This window comes from Artemia sp. Qi Xiang Cuo, chromosome 7 (assembly GCF_049724085.1).
Source record: "Artemia sp. Qi Xiang Cuo chromosome 7, ASM4972408v1, whole genome shotgun sequence".
Lineage (NCBI taxonomy): Eukaryota > Metazoa > Arthropoda > Branchiopoda > Anostraca > Artemiidae > Artemia > Artemia sp. Qi Xiang Cuo.
Window position 1 is genome coordinate 26,965,340 of NC_142800.1, and position 16,149 is coordinate 26,981,488.

Genomic DNA, 16,149 nt, shown 5'->3' on the forward strand with positions numbered 1-16,149 from the left:
GATTTTTATAGGGTGACCAGAAACATTTATTTCTCAACCAAAATCTTGCGCACAAAAGGTCTATCCAATTTACTCAACTTCAATTTGAGAATAATTGGTAGAATCAATAACGAATTATTTTCCTGTTGTAAATAAGAATTTTGCTCAAAAATCGCAAGGACAACGGCTCTAACCCCCATAAATTGTTTCTAGTCGTGTGGAAGAAAAAAACCTGGAGAAAACACCACAATCGAAAAGAAGATGACACATTGAATGCATTCTATTCGACATATTCACGCTTCCCTTTGGAATTGCCAAAATGTCGCAGGTGTTCAATAAAGTTCTCGCATCATAGGAAATGCTCCAGGCCAGTTTGTAGTACCCAAAGAACTTCAGCAACGTCAGACTACATATCCTCGCCTAGTTGCGTTCTGATCAATACCACGGCAGCAAGATGAAGCGCATTTCCACCACTTGGCACTTTTTTGAGGGGATACACAATGAATAAGCCAATTATCTTTACAACTAATTTGACCAAACTATGCAAGCACGGCACTTGTCGATTATTGGGAACACGACCAAAAAGTGAAGTTAGGTTAATCCTAATGAAAAATAACAAAATATGGTGATAAAATAATACTTTAGGAGCAAAATTATGGAAACCTAACCTACACCCCCACCCCTAATGTGCAAATATATAGCGCAAATTATACAAGTCCAAAGCATTCTGTCTAAAGTACACTGCATTGCATCATCCATCACTTGTTATTGTAGCTATGAAACCGGTTTTCTGAGATGTAACCTATGCGTAATTCTTGACAAGTACTGCAAGCACAAACACCAAAAAATGCTAGATTACTTCTCGGTAAGATCATTAATGCAAAAGCATTTTCGCTTTTACTGTTGCGCGGTATTATATCAGGCTCTGGTAAAGACCCATTCACAATGAGATTTGAGCCAACTAATCTGAGTTGGCTCCATTTGACCCAACTAGATTTTTCATAAAAACTCGGTGAAAAATTCTGATTGGTTCAAATCAGCAGTTATTAATCATCAGTGTTAGTAAAATACCATTTGTGATTCGCCCTCAATACTGATCAGTAAAAGGGTATACATGATCGCCATTGACCAACAAGCTTAAATTTAGCTCTAGCAAAACTATTCAGAAAAACGTCAATGTCATGTCCAAAGGTCGTAACTGAAAATTTTTACATGATCGCCACTGACCAACAAGCTTAAATTTAGCTCTAGCAAAACTATTCAGAATAACGTCAATGTCATGTCCAAAGGTCGTAACTGACAATTTTTCACTTTCGTGATAATTACCAGTTTGCTAAGCTGATCTCAAAAGGAGGATCAGTATGGTAATGTAGAGGACGAGAATCAGAATATAACTGAATATAGATTGCACCGCTTATATAAGAAGTTCCATAAACGGTTTGTGGTAATTACTTCTGAAGAAGGAAAATTTCAGATCTGACATTTAGTCAGAAAAGTACCGAAAATCAGGACCGTACCCATGATTTTTTTTCGGGGGGGGGGAGATACAAAAGGATTTTTTGGGGGGGAAGGGTTTTACAAAAAACTTCAAACAACACATACAAAATTGTTCCTATTCATTTTTGTTACGTTTTTACGAGCCGGGCAAACATTTCGGGGGGGGGGGGGGTGTTCAAACCCCCCAAACCCCTGGATACGGCCTTACCGAAAGTCAATGGAATAAGTAAAAGTTCCTGAGTCAGCTCGAGAATGTCACTTGTTTGGTACCTTCAAAATAATTTCAAAAGAAATTTCAATGACTAGATCAAAGAGTACGGGTAACTTATAAGTGTTGGAAATTTGTGTTGTGAATGGTGTTAGCCTTGTGCGCAGCATCTCTCGTGGCTTAGTTTCGGCTGCTTTTGATCGGTGGACGACACTTTCTTCTTTTTTATTACAAGTGTTGATTTACTTCAGCGGTTGTTCCTCCTACATGCAAAGAAGATGGAGCCTTTAAGTACCACAGTTTATATAATTATCCAGTATGATCATTCCCTATCTCACCCATTATAAAAACCCGGACCGGGGTGCGAGTGCTCCGGAGAACGTTTTTGCAGATAGAAACATAAGCGGCATTAGATCTTTTCACGAGTAGACAAGTCAGACGCGAAACAATCGGAAACAAGTGGAAACCCGCTATTACGAATAATACACTTTGTAACCATTTCTCATTGATAGACGGAAACACACTGATCCATAAGTGAAGAAAGAAGTGGGAGGAGCTTTTTGTTCGCACCGAGAACGAAGACCAGAAATGATCTGCGATAAGCTTACTGGATAATTATATAAACTGTGCTAAGTACGTAGGTCAATAATAGCAAGAGAAGTTTAAACCTCTTAATAAAAGATGAAACCTCTAAGAAACCTCTTAGAAGAAGACGAGGTATAATCTCCTAATATGTTTTCTACGTTATGGCATTAGTCAGTTATTCATGTTAGGCACCTCGAGGCTTTCTAATTTCAGAGGAAATATTAAATTATGTAAAATATTAGACATGAAAGAGAAGTGGACTAAAATCAACTATATAATTTCGTAGATAGATAAAAACAAAATTTATTAAAACATTGGTTACATGTTAGCTTGCCGCTTCCTGAAACATGTTTTTCATGTACATTTTTAGGATTAACATCTTAATGACTTAAGATCTTAATTAATTAAGATTAACATCTTATTGACTTAATATGTCAATTATTGCTAATTCCGGAAGTATGTTCTTCATGTATATTTTTAGGATTAACATGAAAGACTTAATATCTTAATTAATTAAGTTTAATATCTTAATTAATTAAGATTAATATCTTAATGAATCACAATACGCTTTTAATTGTTGACATGATGTATACCAATTTAAGATTCCTGCTATTTTAAGCCAAAAATACATACATTTACCTAAGGCTATTCGGATTTATTAAAAGCTTGGATATAAACGCAATACTTTGCCATTAGCTTTTTTATTTATTAAAGAAAGCCTTTTGTTTATTAGATTTTTTTTACTTAACATCACATTTATATTTTCCATAACCAGTGATTCCCAGACAATACTTCCTACTGAAAACGTCCGATTTCGATACAAAAGAACGGAACTGAAAAAAGCTGTTCAAGTTTCCCTATTCTTAGAAAATAAGATCCATCATTTCAACAGTTACAGCATAAGCAAGGAAATAAACAGCATGCAATTTCACAAGGGTTCAAAATTATTTCCCTTGGGCTACAGTCTACATTCACAAAAAGTTCAACTATAGAACTTTGCTTACTGGTAAGTAGAGTTTATAATAATTTAAGGTCCAAAATGGTGCATTGCTCAGGCGGAAAAACCTTGTGAGAAGTATTTCTATCCAAGAAAGAAAATATTCAAAAGTCAATATTTACCTTCAATTAAATATATAAATATAGTAAATTAGAATATAGTAATTAGAATATATAAAAATATAGAGAAAAAAAATAAGTCAGATGAGCTGCAATTCGTAAATTGAGAACTGAAACAAACGTCTTTTGATTATGGGTAATGATGGAAAGCTAACCATATACTGATGTCTAAAACACATATGTTCATAGGTATACATAGCTCTAGCCCCTGTAAGAAGGGGGGGGGCGCACCACGGTCTCATCTTTCCTGAGAGTAACGGGGGTATTTTGGACAATTTCTGTGGAGGTTCCTCCTATCCCCAGAGTGTGCAGGTATACATATGTTGACAATGTATACAATTCTTTCGGGGGGAGGGGTATGAATTCGATAGAAAACGGTCAGAAACAGCATCCTTTGGATGTGTGACCCGTGAGAATAAGTACAACTTTAGGAAATAGGCAACCGGCTCCAATAAAACATAAAAATTAACATATAGTGTCTCGAAGGTCACTATACAAAGTTACTAAGTATGAATAGTCAATCATCTGGTTTTTCAAGATTGATAATGGTTTTTCAAGGCAAAATTCTATAGGAAAGTCATTATTAATCTGATCCCTAACACAACAAATTTTGTATCGTATAATTCAAATTTTAGACAGATAAAGTCTAATTTAAAAAAAAAAACTCAAGTTGGGTTTCAAGGAGAGCCTAGGCCTTGTAAGTCCCATAAATAAAAAGAAACTAATTTGCAGGTGATAAAGTATAACTAATTATAGTAAAGATAATTCATAACTAATAATTTATAGATATAAGACTCAGAGCCTGAACGGAAAATGTTTCATCTTAACACGAAAAGTAGATGGCACACTATAATCGGCACTGAAGCTTTTTTTTTAACGCTGGTGGCCATCTTGCGTAGTAGATCCGCTTAGTGACGTACACAGAGGGGGACTTGGGCTCTCCATGGAATTCTAAAATTTTCTGGGTTTCTAGGTACTTATTATTCAAATTATGAATTGTTATTAAATTATTAGCCCCCCCCCCAAAAAAAAAATCCTATGTGCATGTCTGCATCATAGGGAACAAATACAGGAGTAACAAACGTACTTTTAAATATTAGGCATTATTTAAATTAAATATATTTTAATTAGATATAATTCCATCTATGAAAGGAGGAAAAATTTAAGTTCTAAACAGATTGGGACGAGGGGACGTACACAGCTCTGTCGTAGCCTCAGGTGACTTTGGTGCTACGATGATTTTTAACAGTAAGTTTACAGATTGCCACCTATGGAAAAACTCAAAATCAAAAGGATTTCTTCCAGTGGTTTATAAAATATAATAATTATGAATAAAACTTGATAGCATAATTAAAAGTTTAACAACAGTTTAGCAGGTTTAGGAGAATTACACCATATTTTCAATGACTAATCCGGTTTTTCCTTACCATTGATTGTTGATACTACTCTTAATCATTAGATGAGATACAAAAAACCCGAGTCAACGAACTTCGGAAGAAGAGTCAATGTTCACGAAGACGGATGTTATGGGTGATAAATAATATATAAATTTCCATTTCTTAAGGAATCAAAAGTTATAAACGTTATATTATATAGAAATTTGGCAGAATTGTGAGCTGGTCATCTCAGAAACTTCAAGTAAAGACATCTAGTAAATCAAATCGGACAGGAAAAATAAAATGTCAAGAAATTTTAACCCAAAAAATGCTAAACCTGGGTCCCAAAACGAGGATATTTTTCAGTTTCCGCCTTATTGTAAATTTATGCATTCTAACATAACGTTTTTTAAGTTACAGCAACCAATTTCTTACCACCCCGATGAAATTAATTTTGAAAACAAGCCTAACTTTCAACGGAAATATGAACAATCTCGATACTACAGCTATACGCAATAGAAGTCCTAAATTAACCGCTTAAATTTTTCTCTCGCTTTAGAATCATTTTGAAATCCACAATTCGGCCCCGAAGGATGGATCTTTATAGCCGGAAGAAAGTTTTTGTTTATAATTCGGCACTTTATATAATCAGCAAATATTGGAGCTGAATGTCATTCTTCTTTTTTGATGGGAGGCAAGGCCGAATCCAGGGGGGGGGGGTTACCCGGTTTGACCCCCCCCCCAAAATTTTTGACCGAGCCGAAAATAAGTCGAAAATTAGTAAAACCTAGGTAAAAATCAGTAAAATTAGTCGAGAACTGAGTCAAAAATTAGTAACCCCCCCCCCGAAAAAAAATCCTGGATCCGCCCTTGATGGGAGGAATAGTTTTACTTCTATGCATTAGGGGTTATTAAGATATTTGTAAATATTGAGCAGTTCGTATTACTGACCTACGAATAAAGTGAACATACCACTCGATGCCTTTTTCTATGCTCTTTCCAAATATAATAATCGCTTTCGGCGCAAATAAACTTTACTTCCACCTCTATATATATCAATTCAGGGCGTATATTTGCACATTAGGGGGGGGGTGTAAAGTTTAAAATTACCTTTATAATCAGAATTACATCCTGAATCTAAATTTAACACTCATTTGCATCAGTAGGAAACGTATTTGCATATCTTTAAAATCATATAAGTTCGGATTGAGCAAAGTTGCGAAGCTGAAAACAATTTTGTTGTACTTTATTTAAGCAGAAGATCTATTTTGCAAGGTTCGCTTTTATAACACAGATTTTTAAAGGTCATCAAAGGTCAGGACTTTCTAGAGGGTGACGGAGTGGAGGTAGGTATACAAAGGGAGGGGATAAAGTCCACTTACACCAAAAGCCATTATTATATTTGGAAAAAGTATAAAAAAAAGCATCAAGTGGTATGTTCACTTTATTCGTTGGCCAATCATATGAACTGTTCAATATTTACCAAGATATTTAAATAAGAGAGTATCAAGATTTAAATTGAAATATGATATTCAGTCTTCGATAGGACTTTCTTTAGGCAAGTCTATCCATTCGAAGGAGAAAATACTCAGGACGTTTTTTTGTGGGCAACGGGTATATTTCAGACTATAAATCCTTACGTTTAAAAATTAGCTTACAAAGCAAAAAAAAAAAAAAAAAGATGTGACCAGCTATTTCGACAATTAAATATAAGGCTAGAATTTGTCTATTTGGCTTCTGAACGGCTGAGCTAACTAAAAAAGTATAATAATTTCACATACCAAACATTTAGATAATCGGGCCATCTTATCAATTGCAAAAAATCTTATCCCAACAACAGTCACAGTGCATCAACACTTAATTACACACTGTTGAATAATATTAATACAGCAATGCATTGAAAAGCCTAGCCTTGATATTACGCGGAAGAAACCTTGACCAAGAGCTATGTGACGTCATAAAATTTATTTGGCAAATTTCCAAGTCATTGCAAAATAAAACCCGGATATATTAAAACACTACCTTGATTATTGAGGCAAATGAACCGAGAAAAAGACCGAAAGTCTAAATTTGACACTAAGACCTCTATTTTCCACAAAAAGCACTGTCTGAAAACCCGGTCAAAATAACCTATACTATTGCACGTTGTTGATACTAATTTTGGTACTTGTTTAGTAGCCAGTAAACACGCGAGAAGCGAAGTTTGGTTAATGCTAAGGAAATAAAACAAAGTACCGTAGAAAGGGGTAACTGAACGTTAGGGGTAACTTTGAACAAAATCAGTAACAAACATTAAGCGCTCTCTATCGCACAACGCTGGAATTGCTCGTTCGCACTTATTACTAGATTATTGCTAGATTGCCTCTGAATCAGTTGGTAGTTCTTGAAATCAGCATCTGACAAAATCTTATCTTGTTAATTGCTAGAGAATTAGAGCAGTTCAAAAGTGTGAAAAAGTGCTAAAAGTAAGTTACCCTTTTTTACTTAGATAAGCTAAACTAGTGCTTTCATTTTGACATTTTTCTATAGCTCAGGAGCCGAATGGTTAGGTTTTCTGGTAAAATCTCTTCCTTATTCCATAGGTTCAATATGGCGACAGTGTTCAATGTTCTGTGCCTGCCAATTGTTAAAATTTGCGTTGAATTGGTGTAATAATAATTTATTTTTGACTCACTTTTAAGTAAAGCAAGTGGATTAAATTACACTAAAAGAGTTTGCTCTGCTATTCAGACTTTTAGGAAACCATTGCGAATCTGTTGATCCAGGAAAACGCAAATCAAGTTCAGCTGTTAAACTGATTACATTTTGGACCACTTCCTAATTCTTTCAGGCCTACTTTTGTTTCTTCTTTGATGGAAGTTCGTTAGCAATCAATTGGAGTGGTGGGGTAAATCTCATCTACCAAAATTGAAGTTTCTGTATTACCTTACTCTAATAGAGCTTTCATGAACAATTTGAAAGAGTCGTGTTTCACAGCTTGCTGTGCAAAGACGGCTGACAATTGTAGATAAAAATTGGTGGGATTTTCCCCGTCTCTTTTAGAAAAACCTAGAATTGTAAAATTATTTGACTTGTACATATTATTCCTTTGAAAATTTTGGTTTTCTTTCCTTCAGGTTTCAGCGTTGCCAAATACCCCTCCAGAATAATGAATGAAACAAAGGGAGCAATATCCCTAATGATATGTGGAGATTCAGAAGGCAAACTGCTTCCATCATTCGTGTGCTATAAAGCTGAGGGCATGTTTAGCTCATGGCGTACAGGAGGCCCTAAAAGAGCTCGGTATGCTTTATCTATGTCCGGATGGTTTGAAAGCGAAGTTTTTGAAGAGTGGTTTATGTTGCTGACACTCACTCACCTGAAGAAGAGAGCAGGAGTGAAAGTTTTGTTGGGTGACAACCTGTCTTCCCACTTCTCTGCCAAAGTTTTAAAAGTCTGCAGAGAAAACAACATTGACTTTGTATGTCTCCCCCCAAACACTACAGATATACTGCAACCAATGGACGTTGCTTTTTTTGCTCCAATGAAAAGAGCACGGAGGAAAATGCTTGATGATTACAAAATGGACAACCCAAACGAAACCGTGGTAAGAAAAGACAAATTCCCCCAGCTTTTAAAGCTACTCCTGGAAATTCTAGCCACAAATGGAAAAGTAAATCTTAAAGTAACTTTACCAAGTGCTTTTTGCGCTCCAGAGTCCTCCAGGACCACCCACTTTTGGCCCAGCATACTCCGCACGAGGTTGCAAACAATGTCAGCAAAGTTTTATTGGATGTCCTGCAAGCCCGCAGATTTAAAAAATCTGTGAGGAATGTCATGCGCAAACGTCTTAGCGTCGCACCAGGGAAAAGTATTGGATACGCAAAGGATTCAAGTCATTCAAGTTGCAAGTCCGACACGACTGACGTCCCAACAGGATGCGAGAGCGAGTCTGCAATGGAAGTTGATGAGTCGGCGAGCGCTGGGCTCTATGATGTCGAGTAGGGCAGTAGCCACAATGGGTTCAAACTACCCACCAACCTCCGTGGATGGACGATGGTTCATTGCGAAGTTCTTCATGGGCCATATTTACAAGTATTTTGCAGTTTTGAGGTAGATGCTCATTCCTCTTACAAATCGCTAAACGTGATCTGCCAGGGAAAAAACAAGAATGGATCCGTCTATTTTTCCGGAGTGAATGACTCAGCATCAGTCCGTCCTGACCAGGTACGGGGATATCTTTCAGCCACCCAACTCACTTACGGCACAAAATTTGTATTTTATCATGACTTTGGTCAGATTATACTGCACTAATTTGACTCTTTTTAGCCTTTTTATTTTAGAAGTAATGTTTTTCTCCCCATAAACTAGTTTTTTTTTTTTTTTTTTTTTCTGGAAGTATTAAGCCAGAAGAACTCATCGACTGTTCAAAGTTACCTGTTGAAGTGTTTGAGTGTTCAAAGTTAAACACCCCATGAGGTAACTTTGAACACCATTTTTAGATAGGTGTAGCTCTAACAACAGGAAGACTAGCAATTTGGGACAGTTGCCATTCGGTGCAGAATGACGTATTCCCCAAACGCCAAAAATAGTTTTGAGTAAATACTAGTTTAAAGAAAAATATCGGAAAAAAACCTCAATTTTTCACGATTTTTAGTTGAAAGTTAACCCATTCCACGGTATGATAAAAAATATAATAGCTGAAAAACAAATTTGGGCTATATATTTGCACGTTGGGGGGAGGGGAGTAAAGTATAGCATATATTAAATACGTCACCTAACCTAGGTACCTTTTTTTGCCCCTTCAACCCCAAAAAACTAAAGTTTAAATTTTTGTCGCTGAGTGAGCAATACCTCACTAGGCAGCGAAAACCTGTTCTTCATGTGGAATCTTAGAGATTTCGATGCGGCCTTTCTTGCGTGTTTACTGGATACTAAATAAATACCCTATTTTTTTCTTTTTTTATCTAAAACTCTTGAAAGTAAAAAAAATCTTATACAAAAAATATTGGCGTGTCATTAATTACTCCATAAAGCAAAATGATAGGTATAAGCCTAGAGGGGCTACTGAGAAGGGAACAATTTTTATTTCATAACACGCAGAAAAATTCTAGTCACCACATTCTGAGGGCGCTTCAACTATAGTGCCCCCCCCCCCCATCTAATGTGCAAATACATAGCCCAAATTATACGTTTGCCATGTTTTTCCGTTGCTTGAATACGTCAGCGTTGATCCAATTTATGGGTACACGGGTTGAAACAAGTGTGACACATGGCAAAATACATGGGAAATATATAATTTGGGCTATATATTTGCGCATTAGGAGAGCTAGGGGTATATTATAGTGCAAACGCCTTCAAAAAGTATTAACTACAATTTTTGCATATTAAGTAGTAAAAGTTATTTTACAAACATGTTTCCTTCTCAATAGACCCAATTCTATGCTTTATACCTAATAGTAATTCCGAAAACTACTTTAGCAGGAAACTGAACTGAAGAGGATTTTTGGAGCAAAATAGCAGACGTTTTACTGGAGAAGTTTAGAAAAGCAACAAGGGATGTCGAAGAAATAGCTTTGAAGTTGTGTCACATTGTTATATTACAGAATGTTAACCCAAAGATGTAAAATGGTCTATGATTGGCCAGACAAAAAGAATCCACCAATCAGAATCATGTTTACATTATTACTACTTGAACAATGTGATGGGCCTACTTAACCAGTGTGAAATAAGCATTAATCTCGGGAGAAGATAAGAGTTTGCATAAGCTCGAGTGACAGCTTTTACAAGAATAAGAAGAAAGCAGGGAAGCCATTAAAGAATGAACTAAGAATATGTGAAATGGAGTGGAGGACATGGATATAGCTGCTGGTGCAGCTAAACAGTCGGAAATTGAGGGAACTAGTCAGTCTTGACCAGGTTGCCACCCCCTAATGATTTATCACTATTTATAGTGATATTTATATTGCCTAAGAAAATCACTAAATCATCCAAAAAATCTCTAAAATCAAGTGATTTTCTTTCACGGGTGGCAACGTGAACCTTGGTCTGGACTAGTTCCAGTTGAAGATATGAACTGGACCTCATATATTGACACACAGTAGGAAATGATGAGAGAATTGTTGATAGTTCAGAAGTTAAAGAAGATTTGTTTAGTAAGCAAAATTTAGAGATGGTGTTGAAAGGATTGAAAAATAATAGGACGTAAAATATTGATAGCACGGTTAATGAGTTTTTGAAATATGATGACCATGAATGGTTTTTCATAAACAAGTACTTTGCAGGGCCATATCCAGAATTTTTTTTGGGGGGGGGGCACAAAGAAAAATAAGTTTTTACGAGTCGGACAAACATTTCGGCGGAGGGGAGTTCAAACCTCCTACCACCCCCCTCCCTGAATGCAGCCTTGGTACGTAATGATTTTATGAAAACTGTAACTGAATCCCTTTATAAGAAAGATGATACGAGTAAATCCTTTAATTTTGAAGCATTACCTTAATTTTAGTATGAAGCAAATTGTTTAGTATGATGTTCATCATTTTACTAAACCTAGAAGATGCTGTAAATAAAGCTTAAGAGAAGAACAGCGCGGGTTTAGGAAACGAAGAGGCGCGTTGACCGAAAATTCACGCTCAGATTAATAATTGAGAAGTCTCTTTTTTTCAGTAAATTCATTTGAATTTTTTCATTAAAGCAGAAATTATATTCTGGCTCTTAGAAATCATAGGGTTTAGAACCCTACTCAGAATAATCTGTGTTGCACAAAAAATTATTTTCCGCAAAAAGTTCTTTTTGATTAATTTCCCAAAAGACTTCCCAAACAATAAGTTTTTCAGACAAAAGTAAAGGGAAATATTGAATGCTGAGGTAAGCTAATGAAGTCATAAAAAACTTAAGAGAAGAACAGCGCTGTTTTAGGAAACGAAGAGGGGGCGTTGACCGAATATTCACGCTTAATATCGGTCGCGCGTTGACCGAATAATAATTGAGAAGTCTCAATATCGAGACTTCTCAGATTCCTTATATTAATAATAACCGAGAAAAATCAGATACCTTAAGGGGATTCGATACCTTAAAAGATCACCCTATATCGTTCATTAGAGCTTTGATTAGAAATTCGAATAAACAACAGAAAACTAAAAGCCGACAACCTACTTTCCTGGAAATCTTAGAAAAACCATTTAACTTCCCCCGTTTTGTGCCAGAGATACAGATATTCAGTTTTATTGAAACTTACATTATCAGACAGTGGGAGTTTTTTTTTCGATTAAACGGGGGAGGTTTCTGTTTAAAGTTGAGGCAAGGGCCGCCCCTAAAAATACAATAAGTAGTGCAATTATCATTAGATGATTTTAGGAATTACAAGTAGGTTTCAAAGGAATTTTGAGAAAGTTTCTGCGAAAATACGCCTTCCAGGGTAATATACACTGGACCACTGATGGCAGATTAAATGGGAGGAGCTGTTTGTACGTGCGGAGGATGTAGTAGTCAAAATTCATTGAGACGCGATCTTACTGTTATATTATTTATATACAGTGCCTAGGTGGTTAGCGCTGGTTAGAATGACGGTTGCAGTGGAGATGTGAAAAGGTGTAGCCAAGTCGTAGGGCGTTTTTAGAAATAAGATTATGGTAACAGAAGGCCCGACAGGGACAGTTGTCAAGTATGGATCTGAAACGCAGCCGTTTCGAAAGGTTGAGGAAGATTTGCTGTATGATTTCCAATCTAATGCTAGGTTCAGTGGCATATGATTTTAACAAAATCCTTGAATAATTTTGGAAAACAACATTTTTCATCGACTTTGTCCTAGTGAATGCAGCAAATATTATTGAAGAGCATGGTTTCAAATGAGAAGGTAAAACTCTCTTAGATTTTGGTTAAACAGATGATTTAATAGTTCATGGTGCCAGAATGGCGTAAGTATTTTTAAGAAGACGAAACTGGGTTTCCTCTCTTATCATTTCCACATTCTCCTTGTCCATGAGACTACAGAAAGAAACGTAGAAATAAATAAAACGATTAAATATGCCAGCAATGTAGATTGGACAATTGATAGTTTCCCGGGGAAAATTGTGTCACCCACCTATCAAAGTTATCTTGATTAGAGCTGAATTAAGCTGCCAGTTTTTCATGTTTTCAAGTACTGGACTGAAAACACTCAACCGAGTTTGGCATGATAAAAATTCACTTGGCAAAATGAGTAACAAAAATACATATAGCAATGAAAATTGCGTTCATGGGGATTCGTAGGTTAAAAATACGCGTCGGTTCACGTGAAGAAAGTTTAGCATAAATCAGAACTATTATAACCGAAAAAAAAAAATACAATTTTGAGCTTTCTTCTATTCAATAGTTTTTCACTGAATTCAGAATTCATTCAAATAAACAAACCTATTTGGGTAAAGGCTCATTTCTAATGGAACTTAGATAACGCCAGACCCATGGCGTAGCTCCAGTATTTTACAGGGGACATGGGCTATATAATAATTTTTTCTCCAAATTAATGGGGAGGGGCAAGTTCCCCTCTCTTCCCCCCCCCCGCCCAACTACACCTTTAGCCAGACCTATTCATAAAATGTACCTGATTGGGTAGCTCAAATAGAAATTATAAATATTGTGAGAGGTATCTCACTCGGTAATGCGGAACCCGGAGTTCGACTTCGAACCAAGCTGCCCTATAAAAGCTTCTCTATAAAAACCCGAATAACAAGAAATTTCTCTAATGCGTCTGGTGGCGCAGCCGCGGAACGGGATTGACTCTGCTTGGTAAAACGAAACCTGGAGCTTCATCTCCGCTGCAGCGACCCGTCTCAGGGCCTGGATTTTGATTCCGGGGGCTAAATTATGTGAAACTGTCTCCATAATTGTCCAAAGAGGAAGAATAAGAAAGTATCTCATACTTTATTAGTGTGCCATGAGACACCATGGCATATGCCAGCCTGATTACCTCCCTTAAGAATGTGCTTACATTCCTATGTTGTTTTTTTTTTTTATTCAGCTAAGCATTGATAATGAAGCCCACTGGACATCTAATCTTCACTAAGTTCTAAGTGAATTTCATTACCGGATCTAGCTAGATCTAGAATTTAACTGAATCTTATTTTAGTGCAAGTTTTACCGGATCTTCGTTTTTTCGGGGAGGGGGGAATAACAAAAAACTGATTTTATTTGCTAATTTGAATAAGAAGCGCCCAGACAATTCAAGAAAATTTTAGATATCGAAGGGGAAGGTCCGAGCACAAAGCCCCCTTGCACACTCCCTCCCGGGATCTCAATCTATTTACTATTTTCGACATTAATCCGTAGATTGTGTTTGCTATATTATTTGCTGTTTTCGAATATGCCCTCTGGGCCAAAATGAATTCCTGTTTTAACTGTTTAAACCTAGATAGCTACACTTCTTTTATATATTAGAAGCGTGCTCTTTCATGAAGTCCCACGTTCAGTACAACTGATTGCAGTCGTTTCCAATTTATTTTTGTCAATGACAGTCGACGAAACCCATACCTCTTTAAATAAAATAGATCTCACTGGCTGCCAGTGACGAAAATTAATAGCAACCGATCACAGTAACCTATATTTAATGCGGAAAAGTTTATGTTAATTTACTAAACTTTCAAAAGAAAGGGATGTGATTTTGCTTACGGGACAAAAACATTTACGATCTCGAATTGTTTCAAAGCCAAATTTGAGGACAAGTTATGTTCATTAACTGAATTTATCCCAACTTCTCTGATTAAATCAATTAAGACAGTAAACTCCAATCTACGACAACTACAAGTGGTTTTACGAAATATTTTGATAGCAAATGTTCCCAAAAATAACAATCCCAGTCAAAATCAAGGATATCTGTTACGGTCACCGACACACACAGAAATCAGGAAATAGTCAATTTTAAAACTTGTTTCCTGATTGGCCAGTCTTCTTGACCTTAACTTATATAAATTTACTAATTCGTCCATAAAAAGCCTCTAAAAGGTTTTAATCGAATATGACGCTAGATATAAGTTTTGTGATTCTATAACTTTATTTCAATTTTATAACTTTATTTTATAAGTTTAGTTATATTTTTTTAAGTAAAGTTGCTACCAAACATGCTGCCTCGACAATTGAAATATTCGCCATGATAAAAGATTAATGAAAAGGTCGTTACAATAGATATGCTAGCCATATGTATTGTTGCCAATAATTAATCATACAAATTATTACTAATAAATAACCGAACCATCAATTGGTTCAGTCTCAGATGAAAATTAGATATTATCTAAAATAGTTCTAGTACAAAATATTCGGTACTCCTGTATTAAACGTAGCCTACTCTTTTATGTACTGCAATGGAAATCAGTCACGAAAAACCCGTTTTTGACAGGTTAATTCAAGACACCGCTATAGAGTAATGCAATGCATAGCGTGGTTTTAATTGCGTATGCGATATTTAAACTGTTGTTTTTTGGAGTTTAGGGGGGCGGAAGGTACCTAGGTTAGGTCAAGTTAAGTTACGTAATAATATATGCTATGCTTTACCCCTTCCCCACCCCAACCCCCTAATGTGCAAAAATATAGCCCAAATTTGTTTCTAAACTATTATATATTCATCCTATTTTGTTTTATTTCATTAGCATTAACCAAACTAGCAGTATATAAGAGAGTACGTTTAATACAGGAGTACTAAATATTCCATAGCGTGTTAAGAGAAAGGCTGGCCCTGGAATAGACTACAGTGGGACTATTGAAATATGGCACCAAATGATTGCTTTTTTTAAAGCTCTTCAGAGGAAACGGTCAGAAAAGGTTAGGACGGAGCGTGTCAGTGTGTCGACATGGGGTGGCTTAACGCTACGAAAAGTTTGTGTAAGTAGGAAACTTCAAAACTGAGTGTTTTCTGCATATTCTTAAAAACTGAGCTGTTATTTGATCCCCCCCCCCCATATTGCAGCTAGAATACGAGCCAACACGAGGCGTAAATTGACGAAAATTCAGAGAGGCAAATTATATTTACAATAGGGGGAGGAGAATTTGCAGTTTTTCCTTTTTTCAATGAAAGTACCAAATATACAAATGAAAATACCTCCTAAGAAGACATTTTTCAAAATCTAATGGGCACTTGCCATCCATCTTTCGTTATCGACTAAAAGGTCATTTTTTTGCCTTGACAATTTTTTAGGGAAAAATCAAGCTATTACACAGGTTTAACATTCAGCGGAAAATCATATCTGACAGATCTACAAATATCCTGGAGAGGTACGACGTCTACGCTGCACCAACCCTCACCGGCGGATCTAGAGCAAAATCGTGTGTGTGGGGGGAGGGGGTAATGTGACATGGCCGAAAATAATAGACCAAATTGACAAGTTTATTCAAAAAAAGAGTGAAAAAACAGAGAAAAGGCCCGAAACGAGGGTACAAAAA

The 16,149-nt window shown here is 36.2% G+C and overlaps 1 protein-coding gene across 4 annotated transcripts in view; it reads right to left on the reverse strand.

Moving 5' to 3' along the window:
* The window catches only part of Tis11 (Tis11 zinc finger protein), a 114,526-nt gene that overhangs the window by 49,482 nt on the left and 48,895 nt on the right, over positions 1-16,149 (reverse strand). Inside the window, exon 1 of one of the 4 annotated variants that reach the window (XM_089092149.1) lies at positions 6,543-6,638. The exons of the other annotated variants lie outside the window; for them this stretch is intronic. Within the exon in view, the coding sequence (XP_088948275.1) occupies positions 6,543-6,566 (24 nt within the window). The 5' untranslated portion in view covers positions 6,567-6,638. Of the gene's footprint in view, positions 1-6,542; positions 6,639-16,149 lie in introns of those variants that run through there. 4 annotated transcript variants of the gene reach the window in all.